General features: G+C 38.1%; 1 protein-coding gene across 5 annotated transcripts; it reads left to right on the top strand.

Moving 5' to 3' along the window:
* Window positions 1-3,047: 3,047 nt before the first annotated feature.
* Window positions 3,048-23,031, top strand: LOC110060095 (uncharacterized). Of its 5 annotated transcripts, none has more exons than XM_089287123.1 (14): window positions 3,048-3,438; window positions 6,458-6,652; window positions 8,081-8,376; window positions 9,989-10,091; window positions 13,859-14,149; window positions 14,480-14,553; window positions 16,795-16,977; window positions 19,637-19,810; window positions 20,470-20,616; window positions 20,939-21,019; window positions 21,217-21,391; window positions 21,581-21,641; window positions 22,308-22,374; window positions 22,871-23,031. In XM_089287123.1, the coding sequence occupies exons 1-14, from the start codon at window positions 3,316-3,318 to the stop codon at window positions 22,917-22,919; spliced, it is 2,019 nt and encodes a 672-aa protein (XP_089143249.1). In that variant the 5' UTR covers window positions 3,048-3,315; the 3' UTR covers window positions 22,920-23,031. The 5 variants fall into 5 exon arrangements, 4 of the variants coding, with proteins under 4 accessions (XP_089143249.1, XP_089143253.1, XP_089143250.1 ...); XM_089287126.1 differs by having other exon boundaries at window positions 3,072-3,095; XR_016206490.1 differs by lacking the exon at window positions 21,581-21,641 and having other exon boundaries at window positions 21,217-21,504.
* The last annotated feature ends 1,841 nt before the right edge of the window (window positions 23,032-24,872 follow it).

Genomic DNA, 24,872 nt, shown 5'->3' with positions numbered 1-24,872 from the left:
GGGAAGTAATGCTCAAAATGTGGTTGTTGTACGTGATGTTTCAATGAAATCTTGTTCAGTTATGGAAATGTAGTTAATGGCAAGCTTATGCAGCGCCGGTTTGTTTCTCTCTCTTTTTTTTAAGAACATCTTGCTTTCCAACAAGTTATTTTTAAGAAAACCTCTCAGTGTACTATGAATTTCTCGTGTACTTTTGATCGCGAGTTGTGAGAAATCACTTTGAACGAGTGAAATATTTGCATCGAGTGGATGTTAATGTCGATTACAGAACAACAGTAAGAAGCAAGGGAAGATACTTCAAAGTTCGTAAATGTAGGGAAGGGAACCTTAAGGATTACTGAAAGGAAAATTTTTAAGACCATGAAGAAAAGAAAAGGTAGAAGAAGAGTAAAATTAGCTCTCCGAAATTTCACTCCCCCTTCATCTAGATTGAGAAGCATAGCAGCTTATGATAAAATGTGGTATGTGATATACGATTGTAGAAGTGACTCTTTCTTGAGTACGTTTTTTTTGTAGAGGCCTAAAAAAACACAAGAGGCAGTCACTCAGAACTTCAGCTAATAAACTCATCTATAAAAAACATAAAAATTCAAAACAGTTCATTTGATTACACTTGTCATCAGACATTTACATGCAAGATTTTAAATTCGGATCTTATTTCTTCATCAAATAAAAGAAATAATTATTGTTTCTGTACAGAAAATAATTTACATGTCCGGTGATATTGAGCTTAATCCAGGACCTACAAAAAGTTAAGCGAACTTGGTTTAAGACCGCTAGATGCTGGTGGTGATGGTGATTGCTTCTTTAAAGCAGTTTCACATCGGTTATTTGGAAGATTGTCATCTTGCTATTCGACATTCTGGTATTTTTAAATACCAGAATGTCAGATATTAAAGTATCTGAGAAATTCCCGTGAACAGCCGGTTTATTGAGATCACTGTTGCAAACTCGTGGTTCGAGTGATTTGAACGCAATGTCTAGACAGGGAACATGGTGCGATGGTATAATAGTGCAAGCTGTTGCGAACTCACTCAATATAAGGATACGGCATATCACAGAATCGCATAATAATTTTATGGAGAGGACAATTATTAAAACCTGCAGTGAGCATACAGGAAGTACGTTCCAAATGTTTCAGTAATATTAAGAACAACAATAGCAAATAGTACTAGGTCACATATGGTTAACAATGATAACAATTAGGTAAGAGCACTTCTGCCAGTGATAACAGAACCTCTTCCATGCGAACATATAAATATGGCAAATAGCTAATGAAGATTGTAAGTGCAAACAAGAAAGGCTAACCAAACAACGTAGATATGAACAGCAACAGCGAGCTGCACAGAAAAATGTACAGAGGAACAACTTACACAATCTAAAAATGCAACACAACAGACAGTTCCTGCCAACAACCATAGAGAAGGAAGACTTATTAAGAATGAGTATTATCAAAAGTCTCAGGATAGAAACTTTAATTTCCAAGTTCCACTCTATTGTTTCAAGTGGTCCTTTATATATTTGTAGCTGCTGTGATCAATTAAGGTACAAACAGTGTTACTCTTGCCGACAATTTGAGATTATCTAATACAACTGTAACAAAATACCTCTTGAATAAAAGAAGTGTAGGGCACAACGAATGGTTATGCAACACATGAATGAAGTAATTAAAAAAGAATAAGGTTCCACCATTTGCTGCTGTTAATGGGATGCAGTTTCCAATAAAGCCAGAAGGTTTTGAATTAAATGAGTTAGAACGGAGATTACTTGCTCCAAGGTTAGCATTTCAAAAACTAATGTAGACTCCAAGAGGAAAGCAATTAAAAATAACAGGCAATTTTGTAAGTATACCAGCAGATGTCAGTAGCACTGTGAAGTTGTTACCTAGGATAGAAAATGAAACTGGGACAATTAATAAGCTGAACAGAACATTTCAGTACAAAAGTTCTGCATTGTATTTAAATGTAAAGCCACATAAAATAGTTCAGGCTGCCCTTCTGGCTTATGAAAAACAGTGATCTCAGTTATAAAGAACAACTTAAGTAAGATGTTAACTTTCTTTTGATGTTACTGTAAACCAAATGATATTCTTTACTTCAAATAAAAATGTTATGTGTTAATAGTTTAGAATAACTTTTACAAATAAGAAACATCAAAAACATTTGTTGATGTTAATGTACCACTTAAGTAAATCAGGCTAACGTTTGCAAATAAGAAACATTTTAAAAAACTTTCTAATTGTTTATGTTGATAATATACCACTTAAGTAAGATGTTAACTTTCTGTTGTTAATGTAAATTAAATGAAATATTTTACTTCCAATAAAAATGTTATGTTTAGTTCAGTTCCATAGAAGTATGTATCCCCCTTGCATAAATTAAAATAAATATTGCAGAAAACATCAATACCACAATAACCTGTTCTTCAATGAGATGAATAATTTGCAACAAAAAGTGTGTTTTCAACTCGCTATTCTTGCTACTAGGCAAATTGTTAGCTCGACAAACTCTTCCCTAACACTTCATTTTCCAGATACACTCTTTTTATTTCTTCCCTTACATACAGTGAAAAACAGACCGCAAAACAGTCACTAAGGATTTCTATGCCTTCGAAAAGATAGCGCATTCTAAGATACAATAAAAGAACGGAAAAGAGTTTCTTGACGCAGTTCTGTAGCTGTTTTGCCCAACATTCACCAACAAAAGGCAGTAGACACATGTATGCATTGCGTAGCTATTTTTGTTAACGCCAAAGGTGGGAACAGAACATGCTGTTCCGTGACAATTTGATAATTAGATTAGTTCTTGTTTATTGGTCAAAAGAAAAATTTGCGTGTTAAATAGAGCAAATCTTTCCTCTTTCATTTCTTCATCCGACATTCAACTTTCTTCCATTTATTTTCAGCTGTCAAAAGAATACAAGCGCATTTTGCGAGGAAAACATCGGATATGACGTCACTTTTTGTTGGATGGCTACGACATTTTAAGACGAGTACCACTGGGGACGAGAATGTTTGCCAAGCAGACCAACGCGCATGCCCCGAACTGACGTCAATGTTTGCAAAGTTGTTACACCGTTGTCACTCCGTGGCGTAGGTCAGTACAATATTTAAGCAGAGCTGGTTAACTAATTATTCTACCTTCATGGAGTAAATAGGGCTACGGTTAAGGGAAAATGTCTAGTGTTAAGTAATTCGGTTTGATTCCATTTGTACGATTTGAACGCGCCCTTCTGGAAAGCTAAAGGCCGGTTAAAGGCTTGCAGCGCAAGAATAAGTTTATTTGCATCTTCAAGCGGGAGTTAAGAGATTAAGGTATGAAAAGAAAAGAACAGGAGCTGCTCGAGCGAGCTGAAGGAAATGAGAGTTGGGAGGAAGAGCCAGCTGATCAACTAGCTGATGGCCCGGAAGATGAATTTGACCCAGAGTTCTGGATTAAGGTACCAAACTTTTATGATTTTTTTAATAACTTTTTTTAAGAATTTGAATAGCGTGTTTGGATTGTATGATATTGATATATGGTAAATTATAATATGAGCATTTAATAAAATACAGACATGTTGTCATTGGGTAACATTTCCCAGTACCCACAGTAATATAAAAAAAAATATGTGTTATTGACCAAGTATGAGGTCAAAATGGCTGGATATTGGCCAAGTTCTTTTTTTGCGAGTTTATGGACCGAGACTGAGTCGAGGTCCATAAACTTGCAAAAAAAGAACAAGACGGAGCCGAGGTCCATAAACTGGCAAAAAAAGAAGGAGGCTAATATCCACCCATCTTGACCGAACAAGCATGGTCAATAAAGGATTTATTATATGGCTTTTGGGGAAATTTTTCTTGCGGGACACGGCGGGTAGTCCGAGTGGGCAAGATAGCTCCATCTTGCCCGCTCGGGTAGCCAATCACAGTGCAGGATTTGATTCATCTTGCCCGCTCGCAGAGCTAGCCATATAACAATATGGGTTAATGACCAAATGTGAGCTCAAGATGACTGGATATTGGCCAAGTTCTTTTTTTTGCATGTTTATGGACCGAGACGGAGTCAAGGTCGATAAGCTTGCAAAAAAAGAACGAGGACAATATCCAGCTATCTTGACCAAACAAGCTTGGGCAATAAAGGATTAATTTTTCTTGCAGGACGCGCCGGTAGTCCCGAGCGGACAAGATAGCTCCATCTTCGGCTATAAATAAATACAAGGAAGGTGGTTTAAAAATGATTGATATAAATTGCATGATTAAGTCTTTAAGGCTGGCATGGATAAAACGTATATTTGATGACAACAACGGAACATGGAAATCATATCTAAAACACTTGCTGGATCCCATGGGAGGGTTTTTCTTTTTAAATTGTAACTATGATATAAAGGATTACAACATCTTCCCTCAGTTCTACAGTGAAATGCTCTCATGGTGGTCGGAGTTTCGTGATTCCTTTGCCTCTCAATGAGATTGGCAAAATATTATTTGGAATAATAAGGAAATTCGTATCGAAAAAAGACCAGTCTTCTACAAAAAGTATTTTGAGGTGGGAGTGATTCGTATCCAAGACCTACATTTTGATTTAACTATAAATGACGCACTCAGCCACTGGTCTGACAAGATAGCCAATATTAGTTATTTGCAATGGGCTGGCCTTCGCCATTCTATACCGTCCTTTTTAAAGAATATCATTTCCTGTCCATCTTTAGCTCCTCCATCCTTCTTTATTGACGACAACATCTTCGACGTCAGAAAAAAGAAATCAAAAGACTATTACTCACTTCTTGTTCGCAAAATAGCTCAATTGCCTAATATCATAAACAAACTGCAGAACGATTTTAACTTTTCTATCGATCAGCTGAGACAAATCTTCAGTCTGCCACACTCTGTTGTTCTTGAGTCTTATGTGAAAGGATTTCAATTCAAAGTGCTCAACTCTATTCTGTACACTAATTCAAAATTCACAAAATAGGCTTCAGAACAGACGATCTATGTTCATTTTGCAAGGCAGAACCGGAAACTTTATACCACCTACTTTATCATTGCTCCTTTGTTAAACAATTCTGGAGTGAGTTTCAAGGTTACTGGCACCAAATCTCAAATCAGCAGGTTCATCTTTCCCTCCAAGATGTTTTATTTGGAATATTATCCAAACCATGCCCTTTACTCAACTTACTGAACTATTTTATAATCATTGGTAAACTACTTATATGGGACTGCAGAAGATGCCAAATTCAACCCACAATTCAAGGATTTCGTACTAAAATTGCCATCAAATATGAAACGGAAAGTAAGATCAAAAAGAAAGATTATTTTAAAAAAAAAGTGGGTACTAATCCCAAATTAATTTATGTATTATTTCATTTTTTTTGTTAATCACATAGATGGCGTAATTATTATTTGAACTTTTTGAACAGCATGACAACTGTAACTGTTTTTTTTTTTTTCTCTTTTTCTTTCTTCTTTTTGCATTGTTAAAAGCACAAAGCTAATTAAAATATTCTCCCTTCTGTTGTATCTCTTAATTTTCAAGCTTTGTAGTATTGTTAGTATTAATTTTTGTCAGCAATGTAATCGCGTTTGGATATTTCATGTGAATAATCTATTAGTAAATAATCTCGGTACTGTTAGTTAATATATAAGTGTGTTCCTCATCATTGTATATTGTAGAGTTGTTATCGTAAGCTAATTATATATTTATTTTTGATTGTAAGTTAATTGTAGATATTTTATTCTTCTGTAAGTAACTTTAATGTAAGTAACGTATGTCATTGGTAAATAATAAAAAAAAAAAAAAAAAAAAAAAAAAAAGATAGCTCCATCTTGTCCGCTCGGGTAGCCAATCACAACGCAGGATTTGATTCATCTTGCCCGCTCATGGAGCTAGCCATATAATAATATTAATTATAACATTACTAAAGCAAAGCACATGCTCTAATTGGTTAATTCATCGTCTACTATTTGCCCATGCGTGTATGCTGCTGATGTTTGTGCTTACGTGATGTACCTCAGTAAAAGGACTTCTTTTGCTTCAATGTGTCAATGTTATGTTGTAAAAACAAATGGTAAATGCCACAGCTGTACACCATTGAGTTATGGATGCACTTGGGAGGTTTGCTAAGCACTCAAAAAGGTAGAGTTGCATTTGGCTATTGTCTGAAGCGACTGTTACGCTTCTTTTGTGCTTAGCAACCTTCCGCGTTCATCTATATCTCAATAGTGCACACTATGGCGTTGACCATTTGTTAGATATTTCTTCAGTTTTGCTTTGCACTCTGACTCTTGAACACAACAGCCTAACATGTAGACAAATGTTTAGGATGAACAAAACAAAATAAATTGACCTGGTTGATGTGTGACACCTAAATGGATATAATATGTCAGAAGAAAATAAAAAAATGAAAACTGATAAGGTAGAAAAATGTCAAAGTGTTATCTTGTGAAAAACATGTTGACACACTAACATAACAATTTTAGGTTCAACAAAAGAGAGGTGAAGGAATGTCATGGAACAGAGCCATGGATGAAGTGCGAGTTGAAAGGCTGATCCAAAAATACAAAGATAATGGTGAGCTAGTCAGTGAAGACCCTGCTCTTGTGATGTTAAAAAAGTGGCCAGCATCTAAACGGTATCAGTATAATTCAGATCGCCTTCCAGGCCTTGAACAACTGGTATGTATTATGTGTAAATTTACATCCTTATAGCAGAGCTCCTGATTGGTTGAAAACTTGCCATGACACCGCTGCACTGAAAAGGGTTCCTCACATACACTTCAAATTTCATGACCTGTTCAGAACTTTACAACGATGAATTGCCTCTAATCTTTCTTTTATTGCCATTTGCACAGTTCAGACAACTTTTGCTGCACACTACATCATCTATGAATAATTTCATGTAAAAGGGAAATTTATGCAGGGGATGAAGAAAAGTAACTGTTTTAAATCACTGAAAGTCGTTGGTTTGTGAGTTACTGCATGAGCTAGCTCACGCAAGATGACAAAGCAATAATATTGTTTGAGTGAAGATAAATTTGTCTAAATTCTTCGGCCTTTCCTTTGCTTGATACTTTGGAGGACTTCTTTTTCATACACTGAATGAATTTCTTTAGTTTCTAAAAGGAATTTACAGCTTAAAAGTTGAAATGTTCAAATATAAACTTGCCAGCAAACAGACTTCATTGTGTGCTGGTATCATTGGCAACTCTTCACGTGTACTAGTCTTTTATATTTTAATGAGAAGGAGTGTCATGTTTTTGTTTAGTTTAGCTAGAGTTCTCATAAGAATGGTTAAATCATGATACAAAACAAAATGTGATTTTGAGGTGGCAAAACCGCAATAATTTTTATATTGGTGGCTAGTTGGGAGAAAATATACTCTGGTATTGGGAGGAGTTTCAGAGCAATGGAGCCCAATACCAGAATATATTTTAATCCAACTAGTCGCCAATATAATGCTGTTATGCCGTCTCAAAATCACATTTCAGTTTATATAATCAGGAGCTCTGCTTTTAGGCGTGGCTAAATCTATATATTATGTTTTGTTGAACAGTAAAACTGTAATCACAGCTGGAAGAAATCTGATCATATGTTGGATTTATCAGTTAACCTTTGAGCCCTATTGGCAGTTGTATTTAGTGTCATGTAAGATTATTTCTTATGATTGATAATTCTTATGATACGTTCATAAGTTCTGCATAAATTGACTGAGTATGAAGAATGCAGGTCACTGAGAAAGAATGGGATAGTGAAGGACAGAAACCACTAGCCTGACTGGAAACTCCACTAACACTAGACTTGTACATAATTATCAGACTGTCTTTGCTTTTGAAACACTGTCGTTTTTACTTGCTATTTGTTGGGTATTTTCGCTCCGTTACTCGTTCACTTCTTGTTAACTTGTTTACTAATTCTCTGACCACTGCATGTACATGTAATCTTCCTTGAACATAAGTCAGAGTGTAGATTAAGAGTTTCAATGCTAATTTTCAAATCTATTTTCCTCAATTTGAAAGGCTGAACAGTTTTCTCACAATAATATTTGCATTTAGTGATAACTTAGCAGTAAGTAGTGAACTACCATTGACATGTGGTTTCTTGTAGATTAATAGATTTTTGGAGATCCTATTAAAGAGTGAACTCAGTGCAGACAATAGATATGAGACATTCAGAGATGAGGAAGATAAGACAAAGAAGACATTGATGCACTATGCAGCTGAACTTGACTTTCTACATGTCACTAAAACACTTGTGAAAGAATGTCCTCGCTTGTTGGCTCTGAAAACAATAGGTCAACTTAAACCTGAGAAGAAGCGAGGTTTACTACCAGTTGAGTTGGCGTTGACAATGGAGAATGATGATGTGGCAGCATATTTGATAAGAATGATGTGGCATGAAAAGTAATGACTGAGTCCAGTTTTCTACCCCTAAGAGTTATTGGTCAATGTAACACACAGACTGCGGACTGTCGATTGCAGACTGGGGGTAACATGCAGTGGGGGATGGGGGGGGGGGGGGGGGGGGCTCCCATGTTAAATGAATGGCATGCTTGCCATACCTAAAGTGGTTTTGGTGCCTCTTAGGGTGTTCAGCCTCAAAAGGTCCATAGCAGCAGCTTTTCTGGTACCTTAAAGGACATTCAGCTGAAAATATATGACTGGAGATAATGTGTTGTTTTAGAATAATTGCTACCTATGAGGGGTTCTCTTCAAAATTTCTGATGAGCACCCCTGTTGTTTTTAAATGGGAGTGTCCTCCCTCCCCTAAAGTAAAATGCAGACTGGGTAAAGGTCAAGGTAGAATATTTATTTAGACAGTATTTCCTTCAGGACTTAACAATGATAATGATAATGATAATGATAATGATAGTGATAGTGATAGTGATAGTGATAGTGATAGTGATAGTGATAGTGATAGTGATAGTGATAGTGATAGTGATAGTGATAGTGATAGTGATAGTGATAGTGATAGTGATAGTGATAGTGGTAGTGGTAGTGGTAGTGGTAGTGGTAGTGATAGTGATAGTGATAATGATAATTAATGATAATGATAATGATATTATTATTATTATTATTATTATTATTATTGTTATTATTATTATTACTGGGGGTAAAATGAAGACTGGAGTTTGTAGACTTTTTAACTGAATTGTGCTTACTTAAACCATTTCCATCATTGGGAGCTAACCTTAAACAGGCTTAGCAGAGCATTATTCAGGCTAACCAGAGTGATATTCAGGCTAACCTAAGTGATATTCAGGCTAACCAAAGTGATAATAAGGCTAAACGGAGTGCAGGCCTCCCCTGTGGTTTACCTGAATAATCCTTTTTACTGTCAGCTTTCGATAATGGAAATGTTAAGATATACACTTAAAACGTCTGTAGTCTGCAGTCTGTATTTTACCCTGGCTCTGCATTTTAATAATAATAATAATTATAGCAATAATAAATAGTATTTTTAGAGTGCCTATCCAAGTGTGATCTAGGTGCTTTACAAGCTACAAAATGCGATTAAAAGAGAATAATATTAAAAATAAAATAAAACAAGAATCAATCAAATTATTCCAAAAAGACTTCCTTAAATAAATGAGTTTTAAGCCAAGTTTTGAAAATTTGAAGATTTTCTGAATTGGTAAGTCGTTCCAGAGTTGTGGCAAGCAAAGCTCTAGGTCCATAAGACTTCAAGTTATAGGTGGTACAGTTAAGGTGGAGAGATGTAAATTAACAGAGAGTTCTTGAAGGATGGTAGAGGCTTATCAATTTTTGTCCTAAATTGTTACCCTCAGTCTGCAATCCACAGTCTGTGGTTTACACTGACTGTAAGAGTTACTTTCCTCACAGTTGCCAAATGGCATCCACACCCTTGGGGTCTGACATTCCCTTCCTTGAGTTTGAATGCTTGATTTCCCCAATGGGTAGCACATAATCTGGAGTTTAGATCTAATCTTCCATGTTGACATCACATTTGTATCGTACTTTGATTTGACTCATTAATGTTCGTATTTTCCATCAGAGTGCAGAGTTTGTTTTCATGGAGGCCAGGTGATATGTCAAGTTCTCAGCCTCAGTCATCTTTCTTTAGCTTCAAGACGATTATTGAGAATTCCAAAATGAAGGTGAGAATATATTTTATATGGCCAAAGGGCAGGCGGTGTTGGACATGACTCACAAGGTGTGCTGGGAAAAACTTTCCACTTGAGCTCATTTTCATCTGATCACCAAAATGGCAAACATCTCCACGTGCTGAAGGTGATATGGCAATATGACTTACAGGAGGTTTCTTCACTTCCAGTGTTGAAAGAAACCTTAAATGACATCCATATTAAATCTTTTGCAGGCCAAGTAACAGCTGTAGATGTCGTCCACTTGATTCACAAAGCTGCCATTTTCAGTGCAGAACAACTGATTTTAGGAATCGAAGCTTCATGGTGCATGGCATCTCTACAGTTGAATGGAAAATTATTTTCATTTCTGACATCTTCGATCTTCGATCTTAACTTGCCGGAATTAAACTTAATTTTGGCACTTTCTTTCTTAGCCTCCTCAACTAGTTTATGAAGTACATCGGTGTATTACTGGCATGGCCAACAAAATGGTTGTTGACAGATCATTTTTCGTTGACGCCAAGAGAGAGTTGAGAAGTAACGTCTACGAAGAAAAGGGTTGAATGATTCGAAAACAAAGTAATGTTTTGTCCTTGAAAACTAATGTGTAAAGCTTGATTAATCGAGTTTCGCCTGCTGTATTTTCTTTTAAATCAAAAGGAATCATTGACAGCTTGCTAATAATCTATGGCTCTTTCTAAATAACCAATTGAAAATAAAGTGCAGTGAATGGAATAAAAATATATATATAATGGCAAATTGATCATTGTGGAAGTCGGGTATGGTTTGCATCAACAACCCTAAGTTGAGGGTAATCAGTGCAAGTGGCAAAAAATAATTGTATAGGTCCCCTGAACCAGGTCACACTTTCAGCAAATTCTTGTTCAACTTAGAAATCAAAGATTATTAAATATACACTGCATGTATCTATCTTGTAGACAATGTGATAACACAATTTTGGTCTTGCTCAATGTCCTTAAATGTGTTTAAAGTAGAAGGCCTACTAATGGGTTTGCCTCAGACATTGCAACTGGTAATATCAATGTTCAAACTGATGAGAGTTAGAGATTTTCTTCACCTTGTGCTTAGATGTTGGATGTAACCTGCATTTGCTCTGACTGTCTATTGCTGGGTTCTCAGTAATTGTGAGCCATGCAGAAGGGAAATTGGGGTCAATGGAAAAAAGGCCCTGTTGAGTTACATGAAATGGATGTTTTGGACAAGTAAATACCTCAAACTACATGTATTTTCAGTGGTTGCAACTTAAATTGCAGATAAGAGATGTGAAAAAAAAACTGACACTTGAAAATAATGATTGAATTCCAAAGTATGTTTTTTAAACTGGATAGCAAAGGACTGATAAGTACAAAAAAAGAAACAGCACAGCAGCACAAAAACCATGTTCTGGAGCTAGCAGCCAACATTAAGTTTACTTGTAAATTATATTTGGTTGTGATTTATGTTTTTAAACTGGAAAATCATCTATGATAGGCACAGTGAATTAGCAATGAATGAATAGCTCATAGTTTTATTAAACCTGTGCTGAAGTTTAAGGCTCAATGTAACTTGTATAAAGGGAACCCTATACCCAGAACAGTGCTATGTAGGTCATTTGAAGTATTTGTCAGTTTAAACTTTATCATTCACTGTAAGTCTTAATTGTGGTCAACAACACAATGATCATGTAATGATTTTAACATTTTCTTCATTGTATTTTTAAAAAAACCTCATGTCAACTCATAATGACTGTAACCAACTGACTTAAGAATAATCAAGTAGGGTATATAACTATATCCCAGATCGTTTATACTGGGATGTTTTGACTGAGATAACTAAATTGTAACATTATGAATAAAAGCAGATGCACTATATTGAACACTTGCAGTAGCTCTTAAAACTTGGGATTGCCATGCAGCTTAATAAGTAGTCAGTTGCTTTATTTCATTAAGTATTTTGTTTTGGTTTATTCCATTCTGAATTTGATATCGTAAACAGCAGCATGCTGTAGCTTTTGTTTTTTGATAACTACAGTGTAGGTGGAAAAATTTAGTTATTGGGAAATAGAGCACAATTGTCTGCAAGCCCATAGTCTTTTAAAATACCATTTGGTAATTTAGCATTTGCTTCATGCATATTGCCCGGTTCTGGCATAACATATCTTTGCACGCATGACAATACAAAGTTTCCCTTTGTCCTCTTGTTGAAGATGCCTCCAGGTGGATAGTGTGTAATACACACAAAACACTTATTATTTATTGATTTAAGTCTATGTATAGTCTCCTAGTACTACCAAAATGGAAAGGAAAACAAGTATAGCCTATAAAGAAGTAGAAGATTAAAAATATTCAGCCATAGATGACTGAACAATGAGATCCAAGAGTTGTAGATTTCTGATGGAGATAACAATTCATGACAGGCAGTGAATTCACTGTAAATGACATGATACAGTATCTCAGTTTAATGGACTAGTATCCAAAGCAGGATCCAAAACTCTTGAACATCGGCCAAACAAACGGACGACATATGCACTACAAAAACAAATTAACAAGAAAACATTAAGATATAAAGGGAAAAAGCCAAGCCACAAAATTATTCACTTATCGTGATAAAGCAAGGGTTGAAGAAATCACACCATCAGCCACTGCAAAAAACCCCAACATCAAGTCTGATTTTGACCGTTAAAATGGCGGTGTCCGCCTGGGCCTGCTGGACTTTTCTTAAACATTCATTTCAACGGAGGATGATTTCCATTGACTAGTTTTGATGCAAAAAATGCTAACCTGCAATTGAGACTTGGCTAATACCTGGCCTAGATATCACACCAGCAGCTCCAAGAAAAGGTTTGTTTGATTCTCATGATGGGTGCAGAAATCATTCCTAAAATGACAACCTGCTCTCAACTCGCTACAAAAAATGTGTCCGCCATTGCTCTGGCTGAGACAACATATGATTGGTTGAATACTGCCCTGTGAACTGTGTCCTACACTGCCTGGCCAAAGGCTGATGAAAGGAAACAAAACCATTACCTGGGTGTGTAATCAGACTAACCTTCACCAGACAAAAAGGGGGAGAGTGATCATGAAGAGATATGAAATGAAATGAAATAAAATAAAAGACAAATTTCCAGCGGAAATGGATGGGTGTCACAAAAACTCAGAGCCCGAAAACTCAGACCTCAGACCTCAGACCCCAAAAACTCAGACCCCTCGAAAGTCAAAAAAAAAAAAAAAAAAGATTTAAACTTGTCACAGTTCTTATCACCTGAACTGTTTTATGGTTGTGCAATGCTCATAGTCAACAACCATGCCCAAAAGGAGCGAGATCTTAATCTTCTGCAGTTTATCTCTGTTGCATTGATCAAACAGTGAAAAACTAACAAGGTTTAAAATAGCAGCCGACACTTTGATGTCGTTTGCTGGTGAATTTTTTACAGAAGAAATAGAAAGACAGAGTCGCTATAATGTTGTTCAAATTGAAGTTAGTTTTGTATCCACTGGATGCTCCTTTCTGGCTGTTGCCTATGAACATTGCGTGACCATAAAACATTTTCGGTGATAAGAATTGAGAAGAGTTTAATTTTTTTTTTTTAATTTCGAGGGGTCTGAGGTTTTGGAGTCTGAGTTTTCAGGGTCTGAGGTCTGAGTTTTCGGGGTCTGAGATTTCATGACACCTGAAATGGACAGCCAAAAATCATTTACTAATTAATGACTTACCATTACTGTGGTAATATTTACTATATTTAGTAACTGTCAGTGTTGTAAATTTGCAAATGTTTTCAGAAATCAGTAGTTGCCTTATTAGATCAGATGGTGAACCCACACTGGCCACACCTACCAAAGCGCAAACACAACTATGACAATCAAGAAGAAGAGGAGGGAATTGAAGGTGCATGGAGCACCATCCCTGACAATCCAGTCAACTATCACTTTTATTACCACATCCTGGATGGTGACGAGGCAGGCAGACCTCCTAAAGTTATGGCCTCAGAGGGAAACAAGCTGACAGATAATGAATATTTTAACCAGCATGACAAGTCTTGTTTACATCTTATTGCAAAAAGCAATAATAAGGTGAGACAACATTAAAACTCTTTATCTTTCATTATAGAGTGATATTCTTTACAGAATTACAGTACCACTCAAGTTTTTGTCTATTGGGATGTGGAAAGACCTTGTGGTTGACAAAACGTTCTTTTACAAATTCACCACATTGGAAATTTCTGAACCACATTCTGGACAAACACTACGTTCTTGCTGAGGTGTGAAAGCAGTATCAGTCTGGAAGTCAGCCAAGGCAAAAAGGTGTTAAGGCTTTTGGGTGTGTTTTTGACACACCCATATCTGAGATCTTAGCTAAGAAGTTTTCTGATTGTTTTTTGTTCCATTTGCTTTTATTTTCAGGAAGCCTTACAACATCCAGTCGTTAGAATGCTGATAAAAACTAAATGGCAGAGCTATGGACACTGGTTTCTAAGGTAAACTTATCCTTCCACCCAAATACAAGTAGACCCTTTGCATAAATGGTGCCTAATTAAGAAATGGAAAACCGTATAAACTAAAACAGGTATGGTGTTTCTATCGAAATATAGAAAGCGGAGTGGAAGTTTGGGAGCACAAGAAATGCTGTGGGAACACGAGCCGACAGGTGAGTGTTTCCACGGCTTTTTCAAGTTCTCCCAACTTTCACAAGTGTTTCTATTTTTTAGGTGTCTCAAAACAGTTTCCAGCACTTAGATTTTGATGGGTTGTTATAACCACTCATTATCATTACAATCATGGTATCAAAAAACTGCGCAATCATTGAACACGTTATCATTTTTGTGACATAATAGGTTACCATAGGAACAGTATGACCTGCTAAAAACACCCTTAATTACAGTTTTAGGAGCTTATAATTCAAAAACAGCACGGTGAATTTCTTTTATATTATCAAATTTTGATAAGCATGTTAAGATGCAACTTGTAGCAAAGTTTAAAAAAATTCTGTACATAGGGTTCAGAGCCACCATAAATGTTTGAAAATTTAAGGTAGCTCTGAACCCTATGTACAGAATTTTTTTTGAACCCTGACAAAAGTTTGGTCTTATCATGATTATTAACATTTTATCAAAATTGTATTTTGAACATCAAAATGTAAATTCTCTTTTCTCAAGCCATATTACATCAACAGCTTGAGCTAACTCTGTGTTTCTATCAAGTTATAGAAACATGATTTTAAACCAATCAGCACGCCTATTTACATAGGGCTATTTTCTAAATTTGAATGACAATACTTCATTTTTTTAAAATTTTTATTTGAATATACACATTATTTAGAAGACAAACCTTACTGACAATACTAACATTACTGACATTTCTTACATTCTTACATTTCTTACAATACGAACGCCACTTTCAAAACCAATACTACTTACACTAGTATAAACAATACTTACAGCACTAATTTAACTTACACTACTAACACCACATAATATACTAATAGTAACATTGCTAACAATATTAAACATTACTCACAATACTAACATTGCAATTACACTACAGGACGTAATACTAAGGAGAGCAGGGAAAAAGAACCAACCGTTGTAATAAAACCAGCTTATTCCACAAAGTGCAAAAACAGGCTTCGAATTGCGTGGCATGATACATTAATGACAATACTTCATACATCCTTAGCCTCGTACTGGTGTTTTCAGACAAAGGATTTTTTACATGAATATCAAGCTTAGGATGTATAAGTAATTGTTATTCAAATATTGGCGCCATTTATGCAAAGGCTCAATCACAGACATTATCCAACCTTATATTTTAGAAACATTAAACAATAGTGTGGATTTCTTAAAAATTAAACTACTGTGAAATAAATACTAGTTCACTGAAGTTACTAGAATTGTCAACTGTTTGAATACCGTTATGAGTCGATTTAGCCCCCTCCTTCCAATAAGCGCCCCTTTTTGAATAAGTACCCCCATTCGAATGTGTTTTTATTGGTAAGCGCCCCTATTCTAATATTATTTAGTATAAATCTACTAGCGTTCTATCACGAATACCGTTCTCTGATTGGTTACGCTACTTACTATCTATTCTGTGATAGATAGTGAGTAGCGTGGCAGTGTGCCCTTGTTTACTTGAAAATGACGGCCGCTTCTTGGCGTTTTCGAAGTGTCCGTGAAGAGGATTTATGTAAAGTTTTGAACGACTAGTAGATTTATACTAAAACAATTAGATTATTCGCTCTCGATTTCTGCGTGATAGTTGACTCGGGTTGCGCCCTCGTAAACTATCACATGATAGAAATCTCGAGATCATAATCTATTTGTTTGATATAACAGTGCTGTCGGAGTACGTGTCAACGAATTAAGGTTCATCTTCCTCAATTGCTCACACACGTAATTACAAAAACAGTGGTCTTCGTCTGAGTTTCTCAACTATTATGTCCATGTGACAAGTCGAAGCAAAATGTAGCCCGTATTACCGGACCTTAATGTCTTTTTATGTAGTCTAACCAATATCTTCATATTAGTCTGCTGGTCCAAAGCGAATTTCATGTTGGCTCGTTTTGATCCCAAATACTGAGCAATCCTTGAAGTGAGATTTTGCTGAGTTGCCCTCTACGAGCACCAAGCCACCAGTTTTTCACTCCTAAAAGGTCAGTACCGCCTAACGACAATTACCTCCGTCACTTTTAAGTGTTTTTCTTTAATTTATTTCTTGTACAGCCTTCAAGCCGGATTTCATGTGATTTTCTTGCTCCTCTTCTCATATTCTCTAATGTACGGCTCAACTAGACTGGACCCCACACTTTACAAGGGTGCTGCTGACTCACTGCGTTGCCTCTGTGAACTTCTAACCCTTGTGATGGTCGTCGTTTATGCCTGTGAAGAAATCAATCAAATCAGAAAGTAAGTAATAGTCAGGAAAAATGTACGATTTACTGAGCCCCGTCAGGGGAAAATCTTGTGTGTGACTGAAAACCCGCTTAATATCAAGACACAGTACTGGTGCTAAACCAAGATCTACTCTTCTAAGAAAAATTTAATGAGTTATTCCATGGAATTTCTATGATAATTTCAGACTGCCAGGTATCTAGTTTTTTGAAAACACTTCCCGGCTGCCGGGTATCTAGACACAATGTTATTGCGTTCGAGAGCCGAACGCAGTTGTAATCGCGAAATGCGGAAAAAATCAAGTTATGTGTATCTATAGACACAAACTTGGCTCCCCAAAGTATTCTTCAGGGGCAAATGACGTCATCTCCATGTTCGTCCACATGCTTTCTTTTGGCATATTGTGGACTTTCGAGTGTTGATCGGGCAGCTTGTGGCGGACTTTCGCGCGTCGAGGCAGCTTATTGTGGACTGTAGCGGATAAGTTGCGTATTTAACCTTGCAGACATGTCCAGAATCGTAACTAATAGTAGTAATCAAAGATTATGAGATATATAACTTAAATAGCTGTCTGTTGCTGAAATCGATATCATGATCTTTATGAGAACAACTGGTTTTACAGACAGACATAACATAATGACAAAGTCCACTATTGCTCTGTGGAATATTTGATTTTCTTACTTTATGGTTAGCAAGTTGAGGTCCCCTCTATAAACTACGATTTGATGCACGGGATGACACGTTGCGTGACTGCGCCAGTTGCGGTAAACTCACAAGTTAATAGAACATGTTATTCCTAGAATATTTGCTATTTTAACATACCAAACCTACCAATACTCGAATGCACTCTTTAATGTACGATTACTACTAGTTGCAATATTTGTTTGGTTTGAAGTTTAGTTATATTTCAGAACTTTACTCCAAGCCTGCAAATAATTTTTTTGGCTATAAGCAGGTCATTTTTCAAACCAAGGACAAAATATAACTTGACAAAACGCCAGTCTGGTTGGGCAATTTTTTTGTAGTTAGGAATTAAAAATAAGGGACATTTGAGACATTTTGGCATTTTAGTGTAGACCCCGCGCCGAAATGTTGGTTGCAAATTCGAATGGCTTAAAAGTAAAGTCAACAAAGTTGAAAATCGATGCTAGCACCAGAGAGGGACCTTTACATTAAGTCAGGTATTATTTTACCCGTTGAAAATCGACAAATTTACTAACGTCTGTACCCCTAAAGTTTCTGAAAGCGATTGCATTCAGATAAACGAAACGTGAGAATTTGGGCCGTCTATTCAATTTGCATAACATTTTAATCGCCTTAAATTACCACTGAAAAGTAATTCCACAACACTTACAGACACAAAAACAACGAGTAACAACATAAGACCTCAGATCTTAGTAGTTTTTCAGATGAACGTAATTCAAACTAAATGAGGCTTCATGATCTTTCACGAAGGAATAATGGTGCTAATGTATAATATGTTTACAATTCGACGTGACGGCCGAGACAACGCATTGCGCGTGATAAAATTATTTCTCAAAATGGAATAAAAACGAAACTGATAACTGATAAGCTTTTTTGCGTAGTATTTGTCGCATTATAATAAAATAACTTGATCCCTATTCGGCCGCAAGTTTCCAGTGAAAATATTTATTAATTGTTGCAGAAATGTCCGGTCATAGTGTCCGACCAAGCAAAGCCTTTACCTGCTAAAACCTCAAATTTTTTATTTACCGGACAATTGTCCGATTACCGACTGTTATTTGCAGACTTGTAGACCAAGTGCACTCGTTGGTTAGATTTGAGCTCCTTTGGCTCTGTCAACACGTTGGTTGTAGTTGACAATGAAATAGCGCTATTAGACTACGAGTACATGTAGTCCCTCTTTCGTTTAGTCCGTCGAGCGTGACGCAAAAGAAAACCGCGAGAAAAAAATGGCCGCGCGGAATCCTGGGGCCCCAGGATTTCACGCGGCCATTGTTTTCTCGCAGTTTTCTCTCGCGTCACGCTCGACGGACTAAACGAAAGAGGGACTACTTGTAGTCTATAACGCTTTCACTCGAATAAACAACACACACTCGAGTTGATTCCTGAAAGCAACTCGGGTCCTCAGTGATGAGCTTATCAATTCTGCGATTCAAACGTAAAAATCCAAGTTTCACACACGAAAACTAAATTTCAGGCCAAGAAACCGAAATAAGCGATAAATCCACGCCCGGACGAGTTAACGCTGAGTGACTGGAATGATCCTCCTCAACGCTTTCAAGTCGTGTGACGTCACAAAGGAAATAGTGTTCTGATTGGCTCGTGTCAAATATCAACAACATCCGACTACATCCTAATGTGGCCAAAGTAATCTCACCGAGAAACCAAATATCACTTACGCAAATTCGGGCTGAGAAAATCTGGGCATTTTTCTGGGTAACCTGCCGCATAAACCTTCACATTACGTATGACGCTATATCGCTGCCGCCTCGTCAGACTCACGTTTTCGCTCGTCTGACTCGTCGGCGATCTCTTTTCCTGCGGAAAATAACATTTTCAAAACTACATGTACCTTCACCTTGGAAATGGTACTAGACGAAGTGCCCACACTATTAGATTCCAGGCATTTGCTATGATTTGCAGAAACATTAGGTTGGAAGTATCTCCCATCTTGTATTCTGTCTTCCAGAGAAGGGCACTCGTACTTCAAGCAGTGGATGAACCTGTTTGACTGGTTAGGCCAGCTGCTTATCCTCTGTATAATTCCGTTGCGTTACTCTGACAGTAACGCGCAGTGGTTGGTGGCGTCGTTAGCTTTCCTCTTCAATTGCTTGAGGATTTTAAAGTTTTCTTGCGTGACAAGGTAATTTGGAAATTAAGTTTAGTCTGTGCGTGCCTGGTTTGACCATCTTGATGAAATCATCTTAAAATAAAGAAGTTTAGTTCAAATAGTTTTGCTTGCCTCGTTGAGGAAACCAGTTGCGCTTGTGTTGAAACTTGAGTGAAATTCCCCTGTCTACTAATCTTGACAGTTTGCCATCAGTTCTTTCTATACATTTTTTTTAGCGCCTGTATAACAGGCATTCATTTCTAAAAGCACGCGAAGGGAATGGATTTTAAAAACTATGAGCGAGTGCGAAAAACTGGGAAAAATAAGAAGCAGTGGCAGGGGGTGGAGAAAAATTAATCGTTTCCTCTACTCCCCTTTTCTCCCCCTCCCCCCCCCCCCAACCCCTCTCCCCCCACACTTCTCCACATTTTTTGCTCACCTCAGGCGCGCTCGTTTGCTCGCTTGCTTGCTCGATGTTCTCGCCTGGAAAATGGAAAGGAAACTTCTGTTACGCACGCTACATTTCTTTCAGTTTTTAGGGACAGTTATTTTTTACTTCTTATATGTCAAGCTGCAGTATTTTCTCCCTTCGCTCTCTCTGCACCTCGCGCTCAACGGTCTTTACTTGCAATTGAACGAACTTAGACTAATTACGTAAGCTCATTTTTTTCAATGTTTTCCTGTATTTGTAGGACCACAGGATTATACACAAAAACCTTGGCAAAGATCATTAGACAAGACGTGACAAGATTCATGGTAGTTTTTGCTGTGGTATTTCTCACCTTTTGTGGTTCGTTGTTCTTGTCACTTCGTTCTTCCAAGCAAAGCCAACAATTTAGGTGCGTGTTATTAATGCACTAACGAAAACTTCTTATAGTACAACTTGCTTAAAAGAGAACCTTATATCCAGCCTTTTTCCACGAGTTATTTTGCGTAACTCTCCCTTCAAGCTTCACAGAACAAACTTGTTTTTATACGCTCAATCCCTTACGTCACTCGAAAGACGAGTGAGCCTAGATCCAAAAAAATTCCATGCTGATGACGTAATTCTATAAAGATCCGTGCTGAGTTGGTTTCTACTTGCGCGGGAGAATTTTGAACCTAGAAAAAGCCCATTTGAAACACTACAAATTTTAATTTAAGCCACATTTTCATTTTTAGTGGCTTTGTGGATGTGTTGTTAAGCGGTTTTCGTGCGCTGTCTGAACAGCAGCCAATTGCTGGAGATTACTCAAGTTTCAAGTAAGTCTCAACTGTGTTGATTTCTTGTTAGATGCCCGCCAACTTGGCACAGCTCTGTTTGTTTATTTCAACCCACACCATCCCACCCCACCCCAAATAGGAACAGTTTACTGGGTTCTGCTCTGTTCCCAAAAAACAGTTTGGCCATCACTGTCACGTTTTGTATGGCACTAAGTTTGTGCTGTGATCTCTTGCAGTTGGCCCTCGATTCTGCTGATGCTAGCTTACATGGGAACAGTGATCGTCATTTTACTCAACATTCTCATAGCACAAATGAGTACAACTTACACGCAGGCCAAGCGAGTGGCTCGTCTAGAGTATGATGTGGATCGTATATTACTTCTCACTCGTATGGAGAGATTTTCTCTTCTGGTATGTAAGTGTCACGGAATGGATCGCGTTCAACGAGTGTGTGAGCGCGCTTGTTGGTGACCGCGTGTTTTTGTGATGTCCGTGCAAGCCCTCCCGCGCGCGTGTGCCTGACAGTGAGTATCACTTTGCACCCCTGCCTATCGGGAATTTGACTGATTTCTTTTTTTGTAACTGTTGTCGTCTTTGCAGAATTTACGTGTAAAGTATTATAAAGAAGGAGACTTGATCAGTGATATGAAACTCGCAGAAGGTTGGAAGTTAGATTAAGATCTGATGTCATGCGATATACGCCAGTTTAAGCGCAGACCGGGATTGTTGTACTGCGTTCCTTGGCAAAACACATCTAACTCTCTAAGTGTCTTTAAATAACCCCTCCCCCCCCCCCCCGGAAGATATAACTGGGTACTGTGGGATTATTAAGGGAGGTCTGACTAAATCAGGGAGGACCGCGGATCAACTAACACTCCATCCAGGAGAGTAGAAAGTCTCAACATTGTGTTTAATTGCTTCATGCTGCAAAACCTTTCTTTATTGGGCGTCCTAACTTGCGATGTTTTAGTTAGATTTATTGCAGTCTGGTTTTCTCTCGAAATTCCGGGAATAGAGTACGGGGCGATGGTTCAAGACAGGAAAGGATTGGGACGAGACAAGGACACGTCAGCCCTAGTTCTCCTACGTTGCATTTTTCAAGTTCGCATTTGCATACGCAGTGATAAGCGCTCGTCGGAGCCTAAGGAATAAAAAGCCTCTGGTACCCAGGGTAAAGAGGTATCCAATAAATATGGCTGAGAACAACATTTATATTTAATTTCAAGCAATAGATCCCTTGTTGACGAAGGAGCCAAGATAAGTTTGTTTTTGTTAAACGCGTTATGCTTGGAAGACTCAAAGTGTTAAATTGTTTCTTTCTTTCTAGAGCTTCTTGAATTCAGTGAAGATCGCCATCCTTGGGAGTCAGTGGAAGAGAAGCTTAATGCCATCAGGTATGAGGTGCTTGTCGTGTGACGGTGTTTCGATCATTCGTCCCTCCATCCCTCCTTCCGTCCCGTCTCTCTTCGTCCCTATCCCTGCCCCTCTGTGCTTGCCCTTCTCCGTCTCTCCCCGCCTCTCCGTTTTCACTTCCCTCTTAGCTCCTGTCTCCATCCCTCCATCCTTGCCTCCCTGCCTTCCACCTCCCGCTGTCCCTCAGTCGTTACCTCACTACCATCTTCTCTTTCTTTGCCCCTGTCTCTGCCTGCCTCCTTCCCTCTGTCTCTCGATTCCCCCGACCCTTTCTCCCTCTCTCCGTTCCTGCCTCGCTCCTTTCGTCCTTTTCTCCCTCCTTACCCCACTCGCTCCCCTCGTTCCTCACCTAAAAAACTCACCAATGATATTTCACTCGCTCACTTTATTGGTTGGTTTTACACTGTATTTCTCTCTGGTGTGATTTTGGTTTTTCTTTTGACTGAACAATTGTCCTTATTTCCTTTCCTTTTTCAGAGACATGATGCGAAAAATGGTAAAAGAGATGAGGGTTGGAAGAGAATGAAGAGCTGCCAGTCAAGATGGTTCCAATACGATTGTTTTTCTTGTCGAGTATTTACAATAACAACATTGCTTGTTTAACTTCAAAACAGGAATAAATGAAAAGTTATGTGAAACTGTCTGGTTGTTATGGCAGTCATTGGAGTAAATGTCGCTTGCCGAATTGGAATTCAACTAATGTCATAAGGACTCTCGCGTATACTCCTCGCTTACGGCTTTTTTCAAAGCAATCCGTTTATTCTCGAGCTCGATTCTACGTAAATTAAAAAAGAAAAGCATTTGTAACTATTGACAGACTGGCCCGCCTAGACTATCATAGCTATCCGCGGGCCAGTCCAACTGCAAAATGAACATTTATTAAGAAATAAAAAATGATTGAAAAATGATGAAATGATTGATTATTCTCGTCTCCATAGCCCTGTTCGCTTCTCGTAGCCGGCGAGGCCTTGGCACGAGAAGAGAAGCGAAACAGGCCATGAGGGAGAGAATCGAGATTCCAGTTCAGAGGCTTTGTCGTTCTTAGAGCTACTCGTTATAAAATGGCCGTCTGGAGAATGGCCAAGAGCCTGCAGTTTGGTCCTTTGTTCTGCTCAAGAAGGGATTACAATGGGAAGGTTTTATCTAGTCGATTACAGTACGTTTAGAAATCCCATAAAACAGGCAAACTAAAGAGCTTAGTGTTGTGTGACGGAGAAGCGTGACCCACGAAGCGAGGGTAACTAGACCGATTGTAATAAAACCAAAACGAGCTCTAAGCTAGAAAAATTCCCTTACTGGTATTAAGAAAATACTTTCGACTGAGCTGCAGTCCTATGCTAAGGAAACACTGTCGCTTGTACTCGCTATTTCTTGGGTATTTCACTCCGTCACTCGTTCGCTTCCTGTTTCATCTTCACCAATCCGCTGAGCGGTGCATAGTGATGTGACCATTTCAGAGGTTGAGCATTTCTCGCCAGGTCCGACGACAATAAAAAAAATGAACATTGCTTGCATGCCAGGTCGTGTCTAGCGAGATACAGCAATGCAATTTTATCTCTTGCAGGAAAGTCATGAAATTTTCCGTGTAGAGCAGCTCGGTCAACTCTTGGCTCGGTTATTTAATTACAGGGAGAAAATGAGGGGACCCGGACAGAGAGGGAGGCTCCCAGTCCAGGCCTTGGGATATGTCAATTCCGCTAAAGTTATTTTAGGGTTGCCGAAAACAGCGGGAGTGCATTTCCTTTTACGTCCGCATGATACCATTCTTTAGGTGATCAGGCAATTTAGAAACGGCGGTCCACGGGGACATACGCTTTGTCGATATAAGCGCCTTTTACAGATACATTAGAGAGAGTTGGTATTTCTGGATGGATAAATCAAAGTGGGAGATACATTTTCACAACTCCTTGAAAATGAAATGGCACATGGAGGCGGGTGGAAATGCAGTTCTGATGAGCGGTCAACAAAAATAGCAAAACGTTCCGACGGGACATGTTATAAAGGTCGTGGCTGCTGTTATGGACTATGCACTGTGGCTTTTTTCAAATGGAGTTTACAAGCCGATGGACTTCGACATTGATACTGGAAACGACAATAAGATTTTCTCGTCACATTGAATAGAGAAAGTTTACATTAGTGCAAATTAACCGAAGGTGAAGAAAACGTGGCATGAACATGATCAAAGGAAGATGACATCTCCGTTTTTGCCGGTTTCTTCTGCTGGAAAAGCAGTCGGAAGAAGTTATCCCTTTCGCTCAGTTCAGTGTACTTTGGTTGCTGGTGCAAAATCATTTTCTGGCGCTTGCATGCGAGTTATTTTGTCGTTGAATTGAAAATTGTTCCTGTCGCTAATCACTACCGCGCTCTGAGTTGTTCTGTTTTTCTGTAAGACCCTGTGAATTCAAATTTAAATTACTTCTGCCCGGGTTTCTGTCTCTGATAGCTCCGCTCCGAGCTACAGGAGTTGTTTTGTCGCTGT

This window comes from Orbicella faveolata, unplaced genomic scaffold (genome assembly GCF_042242905.1).
Source record: "Orbicella faveolata isolate gen_17 unplaced genomic scaffold, um_ofav_v1 contig_14, whole genome shotgun sequence".
Lineage (NCBI taxonomy): Eukaryota > Metazoa > Cnidaria > Anthozoa > Scleractinia > Merulinidae > Orbicella > Orbicella faveolata.
This window is presented reverse-complemented; position numbering and strand designations above follow the sequence as displayed.

What these genes read in the sequence shown, in the direction of transcription:
- LOC110060095 (XM_089287123.1), top strand. Translation starts at nt 3,316, where the DNA reads ATGAAAAGAAAAGAACAGGAGCTGCTCGAGCGAGCTGAAGGAAATGAG. An exon ending in ACCCAGAGTTCTGGATTAAG is followed by an intron (nt 3,439 to 6,457) that starts GTACCAAACTTT and finishes TAACAATTTTAG; the next exon opens with GTTCAACAAAAGAGAGGTGA. An exon ending in TGGAGAGATTTTCTCTTCTG is followed by an intron (nt 21,392 to 21,580) that starts GTATGTAAGTGT and finishes TCGTCTTTGCAG; the next exon opens with AATTTACGTGTAAAGTATTA.